This window comes from Sinocyclocheilus rhinocerous, unplaced genomic scaffold (assembly GCF_001515625.1).
Source record: "Sinocyclocheilus rhinocerous isolate Xijiao unplaced genomic scaffold, SAMN03320098_v1.1 scaffold1233, whole genome shotgun sequence".
NCBI classification, from domain to species: Eukaryota; Metazoa; Chordata; class Actinopteri; order Cypriniformes; family Cyprinidae; genus Sinocyclocheilus; species Sinocyclocheilus rhinocerous.
In genome coordinates, this window is record NW_015639524.1 from 137,750 (window position 1) to 159,481 (window position 21,732).

At 36.8% G+C, this 21,732-nt stretch overlaps 1 protein-coding gene across 2 annotated transcripts in view; it reads right to left on the reverse strand.

The window, feature by feature from the left end:
• The window catches only part of LOC107751325 (serine/threonine-protein phosphatase 2A 55 kDa regulatory subunit B beta isoform-like), a 50,730-nt gene that overhangs the window by 15,419 nt on the left and 13,579 nt on the right, over positions 1-21,732 (reverse strand). Inside the window, exon 1 of one of the 2 annotated variants that reach the window (XM_016567003.1) lies at positions 8,981-9,487. The exons of the other annotated variant lie outside the window; for it this stretch is intronic. Within the exon in view, the coding sequence (XP_016422489.1) occupies positions 8,981-9,050 (70 nt within the window). The 5' untranslated portion in view covers positions 9,051-9,487. Of the gene's footprint in view, positions 1-8,980; positions 9,488-21,732 lie in introns of those variants that run through there. 2 annotated transcript variants of the gene reach the window in all.

Sequence of the window (21,732 nt, forward strand, 5' to 3'; positions counted from 1 at the left end):
CAGTGTGCAACAACATTTTATGGGACAGATTAAAGGGTTAGTTCACTAAAAAAAGGAAAATTCGGTCTTCATTTAATCACCCACATGACTTTCTTTATATGAGATGATCATGCTGCTCTTTTCTATAAAATAAGAGCGAATGGGGACGGATGACATCAGACTCAAAAACAACCATAATAGTATTCCACACATGCATACAATAGATTTTAGTGAAAAACAGACCCACATTTACGTCATTATTTACTGAAAAAACATCCACCACAGCTCTTAATTCTCCACATTTATGCAAAAAAACAGGTTACACCAGGTTTTACGTCTCTGATGCAGATGCCAAATATGTGGTTTCTTACACAAATTGTCATTTATATACATATATAATTTTATATGTAATATATATATGTAATTTTATTTAATACTTTTATTCAGGAAGGTTTCATTAAATTGATAAAAAGTTAAAAAGGTTTTTTTTTTTTTTTTATAAATTCAGTTTTTTTAACATTCTAATAATAGGAAATATTATGATAATACTCATAATAATAGGAAATATTTCTTGAGCAGCAATGATTTCTGAAGGATCACGTGACACTGGAGACTGGAAAATTCATTGTCATCATCACAGGAATAATTAAATTGTAAAATATATTATAATAGAAAACAGTTCCTTTAAATTGTAATAATATTTCACAATATATATTTTTTTACTGTATTTTTGATCAAATAATTGCAACTTTGGTGAGCATAAGAGACTTCTTTCAAAACAATAAAAATTGAACAGATCCCAAACTTTTAAACTGTAGTGTATATAAAAACAAGTGTGTATTTCTATAAATTCAATAATATCATTCTGAATTATCATTCATACACATATTCACATGTGGTGTTTATTTATGATGCTTTTATGTAATTTTTGAAGCTGAAGATTATCATTCACTTTCATTTTTAGTTTTGCGTAAGGTGAAAGCCCATGCAAGATTGATCATCAATGAAGCTAAGTAAGAAAGCAATGACAGAATTTTCATTTTTTTGGGTGCACTATTCCTTTAAATTTCTTCTACACTGTACAACATGCACACTGAACTTCCCCCACAAATTAAAGACTGTATGCGAGACTGGTCAAGTGTGCCCAGATCTGTCTTGATAATTACATTTTCATGGATTTGGATCCAGAAAATTCCCCATATTCACTCTATGTATTGCTGCCTTGTTTTCTAGGCTGTAGATTAAACTGCTGGCCAAAAGCTGTGTAGAATGATTGCAATAGGGTTCTGTTGTGAAAGCTAACCATATATTGTACAGTCATAATAGCTTAGATTTACTGTTAAATTAATATCACAGAGTAAACACAGGCAGTTTTTGATGTTCCTTCTTTTTCTTTTGATTGTTCAGCATGAGTATCGAATCATATTGATCGATGAATCTTTACTTTACAGCCAGAACAGCAAACAAAACAACATGAGGTAGACAGCGCCTGCTGTTTTGTTAACGTGTCTGGATTGTATCGATGGACGACTCCATCGACTTGCTTTAAGTCAATGTCTGGTGGTTTTAAAGGCAGTGGAATAAAGACTTGCCTTTGGCCCGCTGCTGAATGAGGCAGGTCTGGACCAATTTCACCAGACATGGGTGTGATTTGAGCTGGTTATAATAAGCTTGACCACCTGCTGATCGACAACAATGTCACTGACTCCCTGATACACACAGTCATGGCGCTGCCTGCATCCAACCACAGCACAGAGAAAGAGACTGAGGCCCCAAAAAAAGCTAATTAACCTTATTTCTTGGAAAAATGCCCTGTGGAAATGGGAGAGAGAGAGGTGGTGCAGGCCTCCAGGGAATGGGAGGGGAGGGTGAATATGTGTTGTGCATGTGTCTGGTAGAAAGAGCAGAGAGAAAGGCCGCATGTAGGGGGCTGAACTTCGAGCGGGGGAAACTGGCTTGAATTTCACACATCATTAACAGATACATAATTTAACTACAGATGTGGAGAACTGAAGCTGTAGGACACCACAGAGAACCTAAGAAAAGAGACAGACTGTGTGTGTGTTTACAGTACCTCATTTACATTTTGTGCATCTCATTGCCAGGATTCTAAAAAGGAGTACATTGGGATTGTAAAATATAAAATCTCTTATGCTCATCAAGGCTGCATTTATTTGATCAAAACTACAATAAAACTGTAATATTGTGAAATATTTTTACAATTTAAAATAACAATGTTAATAGATTTAAACATTTAATTTGTTCCTGTGATGCAAAGCTGAATTTTCAGCATCATTACTCCAGTCTTCAGTGTCACATGATCCTTCAGAAATCATTCTAATATACTGATTTGCTGCTCAAGAAACATTTATTGTTATTATCAATCTTAACAAACCGTTTTATTTAGAAATTACAGCTTAGTATTTTTGTGAAAACTGTGATTTAATATAAAATCTCTTATGCTCATCAAGGCTGCATTTATTTGATCAAAACTACAATAAAACTGTAATATTGTGAAATATTTTTTACAATTTAAAATAACAATGTTAATAGATTTAAAAATGTAATTTGTTCCTGTGATGCAAAGCTGTATTTTCAGCAGCATTACTCCAGTCTTCAGTGTCACATGATCCTTCAGAAATCATTCTAATATACTGATTTGCTGCTCAAGAAACATTTATTGTTATTATCAATCTTAACAAACCGTTTTATTTAGAAATTACAGCTTAGTATTTTTGTGAAAACTGTGATTTTTCTGGATTTTTGTTGAATAGAAAGTTCAAACTAACGGCATTTATTTGAAATAGAAAACTTTTTGTAACATTATATGTTATTTTTTGATCAATATAATGTGTCCTTGCTTAATGAAATTATTAATTTGTTTCAAAACTGGTAAACGGTAGTGTACCTAGATGCAAGCCTATTCTAAAAGGTTGGAAGCAATCATATTTTGCTTTTTAGAATACCTAATTTTGGCTTAAGCTGCATTTTTTTGGCAAGCTATAAATTGCATTGCATCACTTGCAATGCATTGCAATGAACTTTGCATAGTCAGTCAAGATGGTGGAGAAAGCGGGAGAAATGTTGATTATATTTATGCATATATGCTTTATGCTTATACATTCTTTACTGAAAAGTACTGATAGAAAAGTTACATCTAAATAAATTCTAGAAAAAGATGATCATTTTACCCTGTATTTGTGTGTACTGTATTAGGCACATTCAAATATTGTGCTGTTAGCTTAGCAACATCCTAATGTAATACAACATGACTTGAGTCTCCCGTTTATGTGTGTTATAATTGCTGCCTATGTAGGGTGCACCAAGGCTGTCTATATACAGATGAAACCTAAGGCTGATGATACACGGGGCAACTTTTTAAAGCAATTTTGGCAGGCAACTTTTTTTGATCAATGTTGCTTGGGCACTTTCCCATTGAGGATAGGTAACAAATTTCTATCTGGATACTTTAGATCGGTCGTGGGCCCTGTGTCTCACCTGGTTGCCCGTTGACGGCAACATTGCTCAAAAAGTTGCCCTGGGTATCATCAGCCTAAGTCATTCTTTAGTTGATGAGTTTAAATTTCTCCTCATGCTTCATTAACTACATCCCTCAATAAAAACCTCAATCCGAGTTTGACAGCAGTTGAATGTTTAATGCGACCGGCCCCTCGCTGTTTGTCCTCCTCTTGCACTCAGTCTGACGCTGGGGAACAACATTAGTGCCTCACTGTTTCCCTCTGAATTATAAATGGAGCCCTTTGGGCTGGAGAAATATTTCTCTTTATGATTAAAGTCTTAAAGTGTAGCCTGGGGCCATTTGTGTTGGCAACCACTACTGATGCAGTCTGTCTGTCTGTCTGTCACTCTCTCTGTCTCTTGAATAATAGCACCAGGCCCATGTAGGATGATGCATGTCATTATTCCCTGATGTGAGAGCATGGGGGTGTAAATTGTGTTGTAGGGGTTAGAGTGGCAGGGTCACCCCCGCTGGGCCGCTCTGTGCTGCGTCCTCCCTACGGATGGACTGCACAGCTATTTTAAACAAGGATATTACAAGGCAGCAGCAGAGAGGACTGTGAACCATTTGTGGAAAAAATAACACTTGGTACAATGTAGAAACAAAGATTACACAGAAAACACATAGAAAAGGAAATGGAATTAGATGCCCTCAAGGCATGGCAGATTTATACTGTGCACACCACCAATTTCAACACACAACAACTCCATTAACTATATGGTAGTGTGGTGAGACTGCATTGAGGTTTTAGTGGATTAGTTGGGCTGACTAGTGAGGTTATCTAGATATATTTTTAGCTTGTATATTTTCAGCTGTGTTACTTTAAAGAAGAGGAGTTTACAGACTGAAGAAACTGTTTTAGTGTGCTGTCAGTGTGCTGCTAACTGTTAAACTGTCAGCATAGTAAAACTCAATGCATAAATAGTGTCTCAAAATTCATCTTAAAAGTGCAGTGTTTCCCAACCTTTTTTTTGTCTTACCTGCCCTATAATGTTAAAATACCCCTTCATCAGCAAATGTGCTCTTTTTTACTGGTATTATACGTTTATGCATTTGGTGGACACTTTCATTTAAAGCGATTTTATCAGTTTGTGCATTCCCTGGGAATCGAACCCATGACCTTGATGTTGCTAATGCCATGGTCAAATGTGTTACACTGGATTTAATTTGCTAATATTATTAAAATGCCAAAATGATAATGATTCACTTTCTAAAATAAATGTTTGGTGAAAACAGTCTCACCAAGTAGCTTCCTCTCTCTTTAATGAGACACTTGAGCTTGTTTGTGACCTTTTTTTCTTAGTGTAACATTTTAATAATCTAAAGAACCCTTTTCCACTATAAAGAGCCTTCTGTGCAAAAGGTTCCATGGATGTTAAATGTTCTTCATGGAACCATTAAGAACCTTTATTAGGTTTATCCAAGTACCCCTTGAACCATCTGGAGTACATGTACGGCCATCAAAGCGGTCCTTTTGCAACAAATCCAACTCCTTAATATTTTTCGAGACAGTGTTCGACTTCAAAGTGTCTGCTGTGAACATTTATTGTGTTATTTATTTTATGTACCCTCAACATCCCTACTTGAGGTAATCTTGAATTAAAATGCGGTGAGGTAAGAATGAGGTAAAACTGTGGTGAGTGAGGTTAGACTATATTAGACTAAGATAAGATTGGCCTAGAATGAGGTAAGCTTAAATCTTGATGCTGCAATTTCCTCCTTTTAGTGCACTAGTGCCTACATAAGCAGTAATGTAACTGAGCCCGGGCCAGCTGCCTGCGCAATACCGTGAGGCCATTACTGTCTATCCAGGCTAAGTTCTGCTGGCTTCGAGCCCTGCAGTGCAGATTGGAGTACCGCAAAGCTTTTTCTCTGCCAGGCAATATTTTATCTTTCTCTCTCCCTATGAGTTTTAGAGCTCAGCTACTTTACTAGCTTGCAGCAATTGATGATCTTGTCAGTGTTTCAGGGCGTTTTCTCATTCATTAGTGTGTTGTGTAGCGTGGGTGGTGGAATGGACTGATGTGTAACCATGTAGGGGGGAGCGTTCTGGTCAATTACACCCATGCAACACAAATGAAGACAAAAACTGAATCCCTTTCTCTGTCTTAGCATGGTCGCATCCATCCTCCAGCTATTAGTGCTGTCAACCCGAAAGCATCTGTGTTATGCTAATGAAACTAAATTCCATTTATTTCACTGAGTTTTATTCCACAAGAGAAGACGTCTGTCACTGCATAACTTGTGTTTCAGTGCAGGAAAGGTGTGAAATGCCGGGATTCCCTGTGCAAATGAAATGTGGGAGAATGTTCCCCAAGTGTGAGAGAACACGACTCCCATGGATATAATTTGAAAAGATGCAATATACAAGAAGCTATTAAAAAAAACGAATATCCAGGTCAGCTATGCATATGAATCAACAGCATTTTTATTGCATTCCTGAAATATTAACTCCATACCTAAAAGGTCTTTATGAACCCTCATGGCGTAATTTGATATTTCTCTTTAGCTTAAGGAACAGGATGCCAATATGGGTGTTTCTGAAACACCCCTCTATCACCTATATGTCTGGGCTTTATTAGGTTTGGGACCCAACAAACCACTACTGGGACTACAAAGTTACCCCTGCGAAATCCAATTACGACGGCCATGGCACTTTAGTAAATTAGACAAATTGGGGAAAAGAAGAGGTCCTTTGGTAGGTCACGTTGCCGGGTCATAGGGCAGATAGCATTGGTTGTTTCAGAAAAGAGAGCACTCGATAATCAAAATCAAACCATGCTTGGAATGTGAATCAACACATATTAGTCTCTGGTGTAAGTGATCCCAATGGAAAATTTCAACCACTTTAAACTCAGATGCCTCTTTTCAATGTGTGTCTATAGACAGAAGCACACAAGGGTTATAGTGCTGCGTTATTAAACTCTGTCTATCAGCCTCCACAGCCTGCGGGAGAGAAACACAGAGCGAGAGTAACCCCGGACCTCAATTACGCTACTGAGGATGTCTGCAGTGGGGAAATACCACCATCATCTACTGCATCCCGTGAGCGAGGCAGTATGGGTATGCAGTGAGGGGGCGGGGTGAACGACACACATTCATTCAGTCAAGACTAGAACAGCCTAAACTGTAACACTTCAATGCAAACACATTTGTACATCAGTTTTGGCATATTAAAACCATAGTCTATCTGTGTGGCAAATATAATTTGAAAGAACGCTGTCTGTTTTAAAGAAAGACAGAAATAAAGATGATAGGAAGGGCTGTGCGGTGTTAAAAGGAGGAATACTTGAACCCAGGAGTGTAAAAATCACAACGGCCATGTTTACATGCACTTATTTTACAATTAAGATTTATAGTGTAGTAATTGCTTTTCTCTGTAAAAGACTTACATGCTCTTCAGCTATTGGAATATGTATATGTAATCAGAATATACACATTCTTTTCTGAAAATACTGGAAATGTTTGCTTGTGCATTCTTGCAATTTTAGTCAGTAACTTGATCAGCTAACTTCTCATTTGTGTTCTTAATAGTAAAGCACAAGAACAATTTGCAAAATGTAGGCTGTGATGTTTTTAAAATTGCAGTAAGAATAAGAAAAGAGTCATCATCTTGCTCCAGAAATATGCTCAACTATGCTCTGAATCTAAAATCACCCAGAATCACATATAAATAAATAGGTAATGTGTTTAATAACACTCACAAAACTGGAATATGACCAAATTCGAATTAATATTCATGTGCATGTGAATGCAGTCATTATGGGGGATGCGTCCTTTCATTTACTCAGAATGCAGTATGACTTTTTTAAATTGCAAGAAGAACCTTTAGCCCCTCCCAGTCTTGAATATTTGGTTATATCCTGGCTTGTACCTATAATCATGCAGCTCTTAAGTGACAACTGTGAATTTGTGTAATTAGAACAAATATCAAATTTATTAAATAGCTCTTTCCTCAAACAGCAGCAACACATATGAGAACAGCACTGAAAACAGCTGGAAATGTTGAGTGAAGCCACAAGTCACTATACTGCAAAGAGAACAGATCTTCATTGCCTGATAGTGTCTGTAATGCATGCTTTGAAACAGCATTTTAAAACCTAATTCATACATTCTGTGTGAGACAAATGCCAAATTGCTTATGATTAACCTAAACTTATGATTGCAAGTACCAATCTGAATGCAAGCAGAATGTAGTCGCCCACACTCTTTTGAGACTATATGTGCATCATAAGTATATGCTTAGCAGAGAGACATCGAGGGACAAATTTGCCAGCGAAAGATGCTCTGCAGCTTATGGTGTGTATGTGTGTGTGTGTGTTTGTGAGCAAAAGCTTCATTGCTGCTGTGTGATTTACTGAGATGCTGGGGTGGGCATAAGACCGGTCATAAACCAAGGAGACAGGGGCATTTGAGTCCAACGGCTACAGATTGATTCTGCTCATTACTATTGGATCTGTTTTACAAAACCTCCCACAGCCATTAATCACCGCCCAGAAAGATGCCCACTGCTGCCACACCCAGAGCTTGCTTTTCCACTCATCTATTCTCCAAAAATGACAGGAGATTGTTCACCTGAAACCTGTGCTGGAGTGTGTTTGCATAAAATGTGCCAGGCTTTATTATGGGTATCTGCACCTTTTAAACATGTGGTTGGAAAATGGAGTCATTGCATGTACAAACACTTTTATGGAAACTTCTATGTATTCTGTTAGCTGAACCCCCTCTATTGCTGCTTTCATTGATTTTACAGTGTTACTGTATTATATGTTATAAAGCTCTTCTCAGACATACCCTCAACTTTCCAAACCATAACCTAAATTGAATCTTGTATAACTTAAAAAATTAAGTTGAAAATTGTCATTTTGTTATATATATTGGTTTGTTAATTATTTTGATGAGTTAAAATAATGGAAAAAATATGTTAACATTACTTATTATTGATCATATTTTCTAGTGTATGGTATTTTTAAGGCATATAATTTAGTTAGGATTATTTGTCTTATATGAAATGCTTTTTTATTTTAATGCTGATATTGTCGAACTGTAGTGTTTTGAATTGCCTTTTAATAATCACTCAAAACAAATGTCTGCGGTGTTCTGTTATGCCAGTCATATCTGACTCATTGTACACATCACATCTCGATGGCCACTGCCCCATAGTAACACCTAAAACCAGAGCTCAGACTAATGCAAGATCTATATATAGTCCTAAGCCTATAAAAACAGGACAATCATCTTTTATCAAGGTGTCTTGAACAAACATGTGACCTAAAGCACAATGCACCTCACATAATGCCAATGATCCAATGCACACTGCATTAATGTGAGACTTCAGATCACCAAGTCTGAAAATCATCAATGCATCAACAAGCACTAACGCCCAATGCATTCACATACAGGGGTCCTGAAGAGAAGCCCCCCAACCCGTACCGTCATTAATATAAGTGAGAATCGAATTCAATTCGATTTTCCAAATACCTTCGGTTGCATAGTTGTGGTCCCGAAGGAAGCTGTTGTCAATTTTGCGGCTGTCACTCTCCTCCTCCATTTATGATTCCGTTATATGGGAATGTTGAAGTAGACACGCAGGAATCCATCGTGGACGCTGAACATCAGCAGGCGGTTTGAGGATCCATCGCGGTGGCTGTAACCCCTCTCCTGAACGTGACGGATGGCCTGATGCCCGGGGTGATACAGCTGGAGCTTGACTGGCAAGAAAAATCCCTCAGCAATTCATACTTAGCGCATGAGAAGCACTTCTTAAACAGGTGTACTAGCGAATCCGTTTAGAAGATCTCATATCTTGAAAGGCTGAATGGAGAACGAATGCGTAGAGATGTAAGGAACCCTAGTACCCTGGTAAACTGGCGCAGGATTTCCACCTTCTGAGCCGAGGAGGCGGGGTTATGCGTCAAGCGCTCGATCCGTCCACGTCTCTCTCTCTCTCTCACTCTCGAGATGAGGACATACAGTCTGTTTCGTAGTTTCAAAGGGTTCTGTCTGTTCTAGAAGTTCTGCCTGAGCGTGAGCTCCTCCCATTCACACAGGCGCTGTCCAGTGCTGAAATCACAGCATGTGCCAATACGAACGACAGCGAACAAATTACCTAAAACGATCACTGCTACTGATTATACGCAATTTGTCTTAAATGTCATTGGTTGCATTTTTTATAGTCACTGAAACCAAAATGTACCATGAATGAAGTTTCCCTTATGTCTTTTATTAAGTTAATTCAGCTCGGACCTAGCTATGTTGGTAGTTGACTGCAGAGCGCGAAGTTTGGAGGCGAGTGAGGAAAAATCAAAACAAGCTTGGGGGATTTTAATATATATTATTTTACACAAAATATGTACGTTTTAACAGTTTTTACAAACAACATTTTATTAACAACTGCAAGATGTCCTGATTAACGCGAGTGAACAGACATGCGCCTAAAATGTAGCCATAGCAACAGTAGCGCTGGAACCCTATCGGGCAATACACTGACAAACCAAGAACAAGAACTATAAAGATAAACTATATTATTATATTAGAACAATAACTTATTAAGATAGCTATATCCACACCAGCCGACGATATCGTCTGTTTTTTCAAAGCATCTGCCGCTTTAAATTCTCCAGCTCGTTATAGCAGGATTGATTCTGATTGGGTGTTTTTATCGTTCATCAGCTGCAAAAAATCGTTCTGAAAGTGATTCCAACGATATCGTTTCTCTGTGCCTTTATCGTTATAGCTGTGGTGTGGACGACTTTTAGAATTATCGTTATCGTCCTTGGTGTGAACAGGCTTATAGGTCCTGTCAGGTTATTTATAATTTTATTTTAGATTTATTTACATGTAAAAATATTTCACAAAAAACATTAACAGCATAGAGGTTGTGTTTAAAACGACTTATATAAATTACACCGCATTTAAATGTCTTAAATTACTGTTTGGCTAATGATGCTAGCTGCAAAAACGTCTCAGGTTACTTGTGTAACCATGGTTCCCTGAGGGGAACGAGACACTGCGTCCTCTAGGGGTCGCTATGGGGAACGCCTCGTCGTGACCCGTGTCTGAAGCCTACATTGAAAAAACACCAACTTGCTTGGCCGGCGACAGCCATGACGTCACTACCGTCGCGACTAGTACAAAATAGGCGCCGGTAGCGCACATCATTCACTTCTTCGTCTGAACCTTGCGTCCGAAGCATGGCAAGAAACCTAGAGGACGCAGTGTCTCATTCCCCTCAGGGAACCATGGTTACACAAGTAGAGGATGCAGTTCGAAGTTCCACGAAAGGGAACGACTATTTACGTTGTGCAAGATGAACCGGAAGCATTTCTGTCTCTCTCTAAAATGACTACAACATTTTCTTAAACAACAGACATTACTCAAACGTCAACCCCCCTGAGAATATTCTGGAATATTCTTGTTTGACATATTCTGTGGTGTGACAAAGCTATACTTCATCTAAAACTGTTTTACAGATATTATGCATGCACAAGTTTAATGCCTCATTTAATCGAGAATCTACATGGAATATTTATAGTTTAATAAATTATTTGTCACACAGCAGGAAAATGTAAAATGAGCCAGGGATGGGAAAAATATGTTAAAAACAGAACAGAACAGAAAGTAGCATAAAAGTAAAGGCGACCAGTTAAAGAATCTAAAATAGGCCTATACACTTTGCATTTAAAGTTAAAATGTTGATGTTAAAGACAATAGAAAACCATAGACATTGACAGCCTATACAGCATTTTACTATTATTATCTCTCTCCTTTGCTTTCTTCCTTTCAACAGTTACTTTCAACACTATTCTTGAATCACTGAGATTTCCTTGAGGAAATGCAAATCTACTTAGTTTTGAAATGTGAAAACAAGCCTCTTGATTTGGACAAGTGATACGTGAACAGAGGATTCGCAAATCTGTCACACTGGATTCAGATCCCTTTAGGGTCCCATTCTCCTTAAGTGCGCAGACCAGACGATGATTAATTCGATTAGAGTCTAGCCGCTGGCACGTTCATTTTGGATAGATTTGATTTACATGCTGATTTTAATATGAAACTCTGCAGGGACTTTCCCCTGCTACTCTCACCCTGTCTTTAAGCATATTTTCCACTGTAATCTACCTGATGCCAGTCTAAAACAAATCTGCTTTGAAATTCAAAACCAAAACATATGCATAATAAATGTGCCAAGGATCCTAAATGCACCAGGCATTTAATTCCAAAAGCCAATTTGCAGGTAAAATCGGTCTATCTGCCCTTTCAGACAATTTCATAAATATAGTCCATCATCACATGCCATTTTCCACTTAATCACCCATTAGTTTCCATTAGAATGCATGTGTGCAGCATGTCTGGGTGAGCTGTAATCAGGCATATTGCATTGCACCTGTTTTCATGTGATTTTCAAACCTTTCCACCCCACTGAACGTATCTGAAGCCCAAAACCCGCATGCCGTTCCTCTCCCCTGACAACAATCCTTATCATTATTCCAACAGGGCGACAAAAATCAATGATTTTCTGTCAGGGGAGAGGGAGGACCAGGACGATGACAAATTCCAGTTGGCATCTTTTAAAGATCAACTGGGAGAGCAGCTATCTGTCAGTCAGAGGGAGCGAGTGGGTGAGAGATATGGAGGGAAAGACAGAGATGCGGAGATGCATTAATAAAAAAAGAGGGAGAAAGTTGAGTGGGACAGACTGTTTTAGAGTATAATTAGAGTGAGAGCTGCGCATTGCCAACAGCATCAGCAGTCTGCTTAAAGATCAATGGTGGTGCTTTAATTAAAGTCTTGCTGTTCTGACTTTCCATTCCTCTGTAGCTCTGACTTAAAGAAATAGTGCCACCAAAAAAAGAAATTGTGTTATGTTATTATTTACTCACCCTCTTCGTTGCAAACCTGTATGCTATTTTTTATGTGGAACACAAAAGGAGAATCTTTAAACTTTTATCAGTGTTGTTTTAGTATATATATATATATATATATATATATATATATACACACACACTAAACTAGATGATATATATATATATATATATATATCATCTAGTTGCCAAGGAAATAATTCTCATAATCTTTTAGTTTAACTTAAAACTATATATATATATATATACAGTATATATGTATATATATATTATTTCATATTTCAATAAATGTTTATTTTATTTCAAGTATATTATTATTTCAATTATATTATAAGTTTATAATATAAAAATGACTCATGCACTATATTCCAAGTATTATGAGGACATATGACAAATTTATGAAAGGAACATATTAAAATTTAAGTTGTTATTCACATATTTCAAAGAGTATACTACATTTAAAATTTTAATTATACAGATAGATAGATAGATAGATAGATAGATATTTGAAGTTTTTTTAGTCAATTATGACTTAAATTTAAATTGTTTCATCACACAAAACTATCATGTGATTTCAAAAGACTTGCAATATGATGCAAAATTTCAAAAATAATTTTACTGTATTTGTCCCGTTTTGATCCTGACAGATGTGGTCGCTATGAACTGTTATTGTATGGAAAAGTAAAGTGTAAAAATTACTTTCAAAAAATATAACAGCATATTTACTTTATTTTGCAACGTGGAAGTGAGCTGTTTTCAGTTAATACGAGAGACTTCCAATTCATTAGTTGCTATGGTAGAAGTGCAGTAAAAGTAAAAAAAAACTGTTTGCGCTACAAATCAGAATGTTTATGATTATGACAATACACTAATATAATAAGAAATACAATTTCGCAATATCATGTGACTTAAAGTTTGTTTTTGTACAGGTAAAATAACTGGATGCGAAGGACATCGGAAGCCTTGCACATTCAAGTTGCAAATGGCAGCACCCGCTTTTACATTGAATAGATGGATAGCTTTGAAATAACATAGTTGACAGGGAGTAAATGATAACAAAATCACAATTTTGGGGGGTGAATATCACTTTAAGAAAAGCTGTAGTATCGCCTTCCTGTGCATGTCTCTTCAAGGCCTACTGAGGCTCTCTTCCACCCTGCATTTATAAATGTGAATAATGACAGCTTTGGTCTTTGCTTCCTGAATCGCATGTAACAGTTAAAACAGCAGTATCAAATATGGTAAGATCAATATGTTCTCTCAGAAATGAACTTTCTATGCCTGTGGAAAACCTTTGGTCTCAAAGAGATGTATGAACAGCTATTTAAAGCACTCAAGGCCTGGGGCTTTCTCTTGCAGCTTAGCCCATGCAATGGTGTGCATCAAGGCTACAACACAAAACATGAAGATAAATACAATGCTGTGATATCTTCATGGCCAATTGCTCACACTGATGTGCAGTAATTGTGTTGGCCTGAGGATGCTGGTCCTTGAATGCCTGCAGCGCTACAGACCAATCACTGAATTCGTAACAGAGAACAGTCTTAGTAATTTCACAATGGTTAATCAATACATCGCTATTGATCCTTAATCCTCAATCGTGCATCCTGCAGAAATGATTTAAGGTTATTTGTGGGCTGTGATTAGTGTATCAAAATCAATAAGCAGCACTAAATCAAATGGCTTTTTCAGTGAAAAAAAGAAAAAACAGGATACAGAAGTCACCTTTATTTTTATAGCGCTGTATACAATACAGATTGTTTTGAAGTGACTTCACCATATTAAACAGGAAAGTAACAGAATCGATGCAAATTTAAAAAGACCATAGTGTCATTATTCAGCTCAAGTCAGTTCAGTATCGATTCAGTTCAGTTCAATAACTGTAGAGTTCATTCATAATGAAACAAGTTCAATTCAGCTATAATGTTCCAAAAGCACTATGCACTTACACTATTTTTGGTATTTTCAGTGTGAACACAATTCTTACACTATTTATACCAAAAATGGCATAGAATAGTGCACAAGAATGCAAAGTGCACTTGAAGTTTTAGAGATTTAATGGATCCATCTGCTAAAGTGTCAGGACTAACCGATACTGACTGAGATCTATATAAGACACAAGCTGACTAAACAAGACCTTTATACCTGTTTTCATGAACATACAGTATAATAAGTATAAACCAACTGTAACATTTATCAACATAATTAGAGGTGACAGATATTATAAACAAAGAAAATGAGATCATCATGGGAAGTGAATGAAAAGAGAGTGAAAGAGACAGAGTGAGTGAAAAAGAGGGGGTTGGGAGAGACAACCAGATGGATGCATAGTTTGGGCTGAATGTTTTAAACCCAGCCCAGAGGCAAGCGCCTTTCTCAGGTCAGTTTACATGTGAAGTCATTCCAATGAAAAGATTGGGTAGCTCACTCCATCACTGCATGTAACACACTGTCACAAAGACTTGCATGTTGGGTAGAGCATTTAGAAGACTGGCAGGTCTGTAACTATTCAGCAATATTTACGTATACACACATTTTTGGTCTAAACAGATAAAAGAGAAAGATTGTTCAGTGATTTTTTTCTTTCCATTTGTTGGTGACAAGTGAGTGAATCAGTGATTCATTTACTCAACTGATTCATTCAAACATGCTAATTCTTGCATGTTCTTGTTAATTCTTGCTTGCAGTCTTCAGTGTCACATGATCCTTCAGAAATCATTCTAACATGTTGATTTGCTGCTCAAGACACATTTCTTCCTATTATTAATAGTTAGAAAATAGTTTATATTATCAATAGTTTGAAAATAGCTTATATAGTTGAAAATAGTTTATGTTTACATTCATGTAATTGAATGTCATTTATATATATACACATTATATATAAATTGGAATATAAATGGAACAACAAGAACGAAAGTAAAAGAGAGAAAGGAAGAGAGCAAATACAAACAAGTGTGTCTGTTGATCTCAAAAGACATGTGCAAATATTGTGTGTTTGTGCCCCAGTAACACAAGCACACATTTCCTCTTGTTTCCAAGAGAATGTATTGCTGTAAATCCCAGAATATGAATTCAGAAAACACAGCATTTCACAGCCATTCCCAGTTGTTGCGATTGAAAGGAAAAAAATAAAAGCATAGCTGTTCAATCCTTTACCATCATACCGGTTGCTAGGAAACTGCTTATGGAACAAAACATTGCTATGCAGCACAACAGCTGTCTGTATAATTGGATCATTAAAAATCCTAAACGTCATAATTTAAACCATAGCTGCTCTAATGCACTTCAAGCACGCCTAACATGAAGGTTAATTGTCCAAACAAGAATGAGCGCTGAAATCACCTGTTTTAGGTGAAGAACTGATTTACTACAGTATCTGTAGAGTAATAGTATTTTAATATGATTTTGCTAATCACATTAAGGATTAGTCTAGACTATTTCCATGCACAGATATTGAATCTGTGTTTTAAAGCTACAGGGAGATACAAGCATCCTTGTGGCTTATTTGGTGCAGACCTGGAAACTGCTGTCTCTTATATTGTCATCTAGACTTGTAATTGGTCCACAGTGAACATTACAAACATGTGCCTCTGAAAAAAAAAAAGAAATAAAGAATAATAGCAAAAAATAGCCTTGAGCTGAGATAAGAGATTAAACTAGGCTTATAGGTCAGAACATCCTGTGGAAAACCTTTGGTCTCAAAGAGATGTATGAACAGCTATTTAAAGCACTCAAGGCCTGGGGCTTTCTCTTGCAGCTTAGCCCATGCAATGGTGTGCATCAAGGCTACAACACAAAACATGAAGATAATTACAATGCTGTGATATCTTTATGGCCAATTGCTCGCACTGATGTGCAGTAATTGTGTTGGCCTGAGGATGCGGGTCCTTGAATGCCTGCAGCGCTACAGACCAATCACTGAATTCGTAACAGAGAACAGTCTTAGTAATTTCACAATGGTTAATCAATACATCGCTATTGATCCTTAATCCTCAATCGTGCATCCTGCAGAAATGATTCAAGATTATTTGTGGGCTCTGATTAGTTTATCAAAATCAATGAGTAGGACTAAATCAAAGGCTTTTTCAGAAAAAAAAAAAAAAAACGAAGTCAAGTCACATTTATTTTTATACCACTTTATACAATACAGATGGTTTTGAAGAGACTTCACCATATTAAACAGGAAAGTAAGAGCTATAAAGCAGCTCTAAAAACACCATAATATCATTATTCAGCTCAAGTCAGTTCAGTGTTGATTCAGTTCAGTTCAATAATTGTGTAGAGTTCATTATGAAACAAGTTCAATTCAGCTAGAAGCAGCTCTACAGATAACAGTAGTGTCAGAAAGATAGTAAGGACATTGATAAAATAGTCCATGTGAGATCAGTGGTTCAACCTTAATTTTATCAATCTACGAGGATACATTTTGTGTGCAAAGAAAACAAAAATAACAACTTTATTCAAAACGTCTTCGATGCACGTTCACGACAGTACCACGCATGTGTTGTGATACTCTTGTGAACGCGCGTCGAAGACTGACACGGAAGAGAAGAAATTGTTGAATAAAGTTGTTATTTTTGTTTTCTTTGCACAAAAAAAAGTATTCTTGTACATTCATAAAATTATGGTTGAACCACTGATGTCACATGGACTATTTTAACGATGTCCTTACTATCTTTCTGGGCCTTAAACGTGTCAGTTGTGTTGCTGTCTATGCAGGGTCAGAAAGCTCTCGGATTTAATCAGAAATATCTTAATTTATGTTCAGAAGATGAACGAAGGACTGACGGGTTTGGAACGACATGAGGGTGAGTAATTAATGACTGAATTTTTATTTTTGGGTGAACTATCCCTTTAATGGATCCATCTGTTAAAGGTGCTTGTAGGACTATAACCAATACTGACTGAGATCCATATAATAGTAACTGACTCACCAAGACCTTTATATCTAATATGTGCTCCCTGTATTTATGAGCATAATACAGTAAGTATAAACCAGCTGTAACATTTATCAACATAAGCAGAGGTGACAAATATTATAAACAAAGAACATAAGATCATCATGGGAAGTGAATGAAAAGAGAGTGAAAGAGACAGAGCGAGAGAAAAAGAGGGGGGTTGGGAGAGACAACCAGAATGATGCATAGTTCGGTCTGAATGTTTTAAACCCAGCACAGCGGCAAGTGCCTTTGTCAGGCCAGTTTACATGTGAAGTCATTCCAACTAAAAGATTGAGTACCTCACTCCATCATTGCGTGTAATACACTGACACAAAGACTTGCATGCTGGGTAGAGCATTTACAAGACAGGCAGGTCAGTAACTACTCAACAATATTTACGTAAATGCAATTTTTTTTTGATTAAATAGATAAAAGAGAAAGATTGTTCAGTGATTTTTTTTCTCTTTCCATAAGGTGGCGACAAGTGAGTGAATCAGTGACTCATTTACTCAACTGATTCATTCAAACATGGCAGTCCTTGGATGCAGTCTTTCGTGTCATAGGATCCTTCATAAATCATTCCAATAACAGATTTGCTGCTCAAGAAACATATCTTATATATTATCAATGTTAAAAATATGTGTGCTGCTTAATATTTATATTTAATGTCATTTATATATATATAAATTGGAATATACATGGAAGAACAAGAACGAAAGTAAAAGAGAGGAAGGAAGAGAGCAAATACAAACAAGTGTGTCTGTTGATCTCAAAAGACATGTGCAAATATTGTGTGTTTGTGCCCCAGTAACCCAAGCACACTCATTTCCAAGGGAATGCATTACTGTAAATCCCAGTATATGAATACAGAAAACATAGCATTTCACAGCCATTCCCAGTTGTTGCGATTGAAAGGAAAAAAATAAAAGCATAGCTGTTCAATCCTTTACTATCATACCGGTTGCTAGGAAACTGCTTATGGAACAAAATATTGCTATGCAGCACAACAGCTGTCTGTATAATTGGATCATTAAAAATCCTAAACGTCATAATTTAAACCATAGCTGCTCTAATGCACTTCAAGCACGCCTAACATGAAGGTTAATTGTCCAAACAAGAATGAGCGCTGAAATCACCTGTTTTAGGTGAAGAACTGATTTACTACAGTATCTGTAGAGTAATAGTATTTTAATATGATTTTGCTAATCACATTAAGAATTAGTCTCGACAATTTCCATGCACAGAAAATTTTATCTGTTTTTTTAAGCTACAGGGAGATACAAGCATCCTTGTGGCTTATTTGGTGCAGACCTGGAAACTGCTGTCTCTTATATTGTCATCTAGACTTGTAATTGGTCCACAGTGAACATTACAAACATGTGCCTCTGAAAAAAAAAAAGAAATAAAGAATAATAGCAAAAAATAGCCTTGAGCTGAGATAAGAGATTAAACTAGGCTTATAGGTCAGAACATTTTTTTCCATGTCTGATTGATGTCCAAAGTTTCACCATTATAGTAATTATGTGTAATCATTTAATTTTGGCCTGTAGTAATTATCTACAATGGCTGCACCATCACCCAGCGTCTCTGCTCTATACCAAGATCTATTTTTCAGTCAGCCAATTATGGTATAAAAAGCATAGCTCTTCAAGTTGGCAGTCAGTCTCCAGGGTTTTCTGTCTGGCATGACTGGAATAACTCTACTCCAATGATGAATATTTTAATAGAGACTGGGAGAGTACAGGGGTTTAGATCTCTCGAGTCTGTCTCAACAAGCGTGCTCTGCCAGAGCCCTAACAAGCCCCACTAGAGTTACTGGTGGGTTTTTACACAGCCCTGCACGGCCCAGAGCCCCTCCTCTCCCTTCCGGGCCCCTCCCCTCTTCTTTGCCCCAACACAGACCCTTAATCTGCAGGACAATCCCATTTGGCCGAGCAGCTGCCAGGACTGATCACAGGCAGGCTGCAGCAGTCTTCCCCCCGCGGGGATGCCAAGCTGTCCACGGAGAGCCTGACGTGGGCCACCCGCTCTGTTTTCCCACTCTTTCTCTGTCTGTCTTCTTCAATCACTCTGTCCTCTCTCTCTCTCGGTCTTCAAATCTCTCACTCTCACGTATTCATGCCCCCTTCCCCCCTTTCATGCTTCTGTGCCCAGGGGCGCTTTAGGACTGTAGGCTTCCTTACTGTCCAAGCTCTCTGGCACAGATCTAGGGTTAGCGTCTGATAGCGTGATGACAGAACCATTATAAGTGGAGAATACTGACTGAAGTGAATCACACGAGAAATGGAACTCAAAGGGGTTGTGATTTGATAAAAAAAATCTAGATTTATGACAAAGATTCTATGGATTTTGAAATGAATTATAGTAAAATCCTGTGAAAAGTATTGTTCAAGCAAGAATCAGTTATATAAAGTACCATGTGTGTGTGTGTGTGTAAATAATAATAAGAATTATTGATTATTGTGAAGGTCACATCAATTCAGTGACCCAGTAATCTGCTCAGTGTATGCTGCGTGGTTTTGATCACACACAGACTGTGTGTAATTTATCAGTTGTGAGAGACATTGAGCTGCTTGTGACAGTAGAGCATGAGGAGGATACAGGTGCTCCAGGGAAAGCAGGCTCTGCACGCTACCGTGAGTCTGGCTGATAGGATGGGCTGGTAACATATGGTGATCCTGTGAAAAGTATTGTTCAAGCAAGAATCAGTTATATAAAGTACCATGTGTGTGTGTGTGTGGCATTATAAAAAATGGTGTAGTTTTTACTGCTAGTAAATTTTACAAATAATTAGAAAGAAACAGCATGTAACACTGAATTAAATGTGGAATTCTGAAGTAGAAAAACTGAAATAGTATTTTTTTTCAATGTTGTTTTAATTGCAACATTGAAAAATATATATAGTTTTACAGTGTAGATTTGAACCTAAATTTAGTCATATGTCAGGTTGGGGTAGGTTGTCACCTGCTTTAATTTTTTTAATATAGAGAATTTTAATACATTTTCTAGAATTGATTAATCAAAAACAATGGTTTGATATTTTTGTATATTTATATTTACAGGTTTGACAAGTTAGAAAGTTTGCTGATAAGTATACTTTTATATTCCAATTTATGCTGTTAATTATTTAATAATAGAAACCGACTGTTAAAATACTAAATTACTGCACGCTACAGTGAGTCTGGCTGATAGGATGGGCTGGTAACATATGGTGATGGCCATGTGGCAGTCAGAAACACAATCCTGTCATTTATACTGAGACAGACCTGAGTGTGAGAGGGATTTAAGCCTATTTCAAACCATATTTTGCAATTAAATTAATTCCCATTGTATAATTTTTAAAAACACAATCTCCTTTATTTTCACCATAAAGACATTTCAACAATCCCATGCTTAGTAAACTTCAGTGTGCAGCTCGCCCTGTCGTGAACAATCGTGAATTATGCTTCTATCATTGTTTAAAGCAATATGACTGATTTTTGCCTAGCAGATAGTAAAATGGTCATGTTGTTTATTTCAAATGGTTTATGTAATATCAAGAAATACTGCAAGGAAAATAACAATTTAAATGGAATTACATAGAAAGATGTAGTGAAAGGCACAATATGTAAAATTCAAATATGAAAGTTTCCCCATGCATTAGCAAAATATGTAAAAATAAAAAGTAATGACTTATTATATTAGCTAACTTGGGAATGTTTTTCAGCTAGATAATGTAGCCTCAGAATCCTCCTGGTTGATGATATAATGTCACAGCACCATCTGCTGGTTTGATCTCCACACAACAATACTGTGGAGATACCAATACCATGGTAAAGTGATGGCAGTGGATTGTATTACCATGGTACTGAATTTTTGTAGTATATTCATGTTGCATGGTATGGAAATTTAAATAGTACAGTGAGGCACTTCAAAGAATACTATAGTACTACCATGTGCATGTACAAAAAATGGTATTGTCAAGGTACTTATTTAAAAACACATGGTATTACCAGGGGCCTGTACCATGAAGCCGGATTAGCTGGCTAGCCAGGTAAGTTTCAGTTTAGTTTGCACCAATCCTGGGTTTTAGGTACCATGAAAGTGGCTTGGCTTTTTGCGGCGTTCATTGCCATAGTAACTTACACTCCACAGCTAACATGCTCCAGGGCAGGTTCTGTTCTGGGTAAGAGATCGCAAATTGAAATTGGACCAATCAGATGTGAGCAAAGTGACACATGTCTGACGCAAAAAAAGTCACTCCCCCAGTTTCTCTTCCTCCAAATTAAAGGTCACTATATAATAAAAAAAAAAAATAAAAAAAAAGTTTCAATAACTAAATTGTCTGGCTTTAATGATAAATACTTAGAATTATTTTATATGATTTATAAATGATTTATATAATTATTATATGATTCATATTATTATTAATCCATTACACACAATCAAT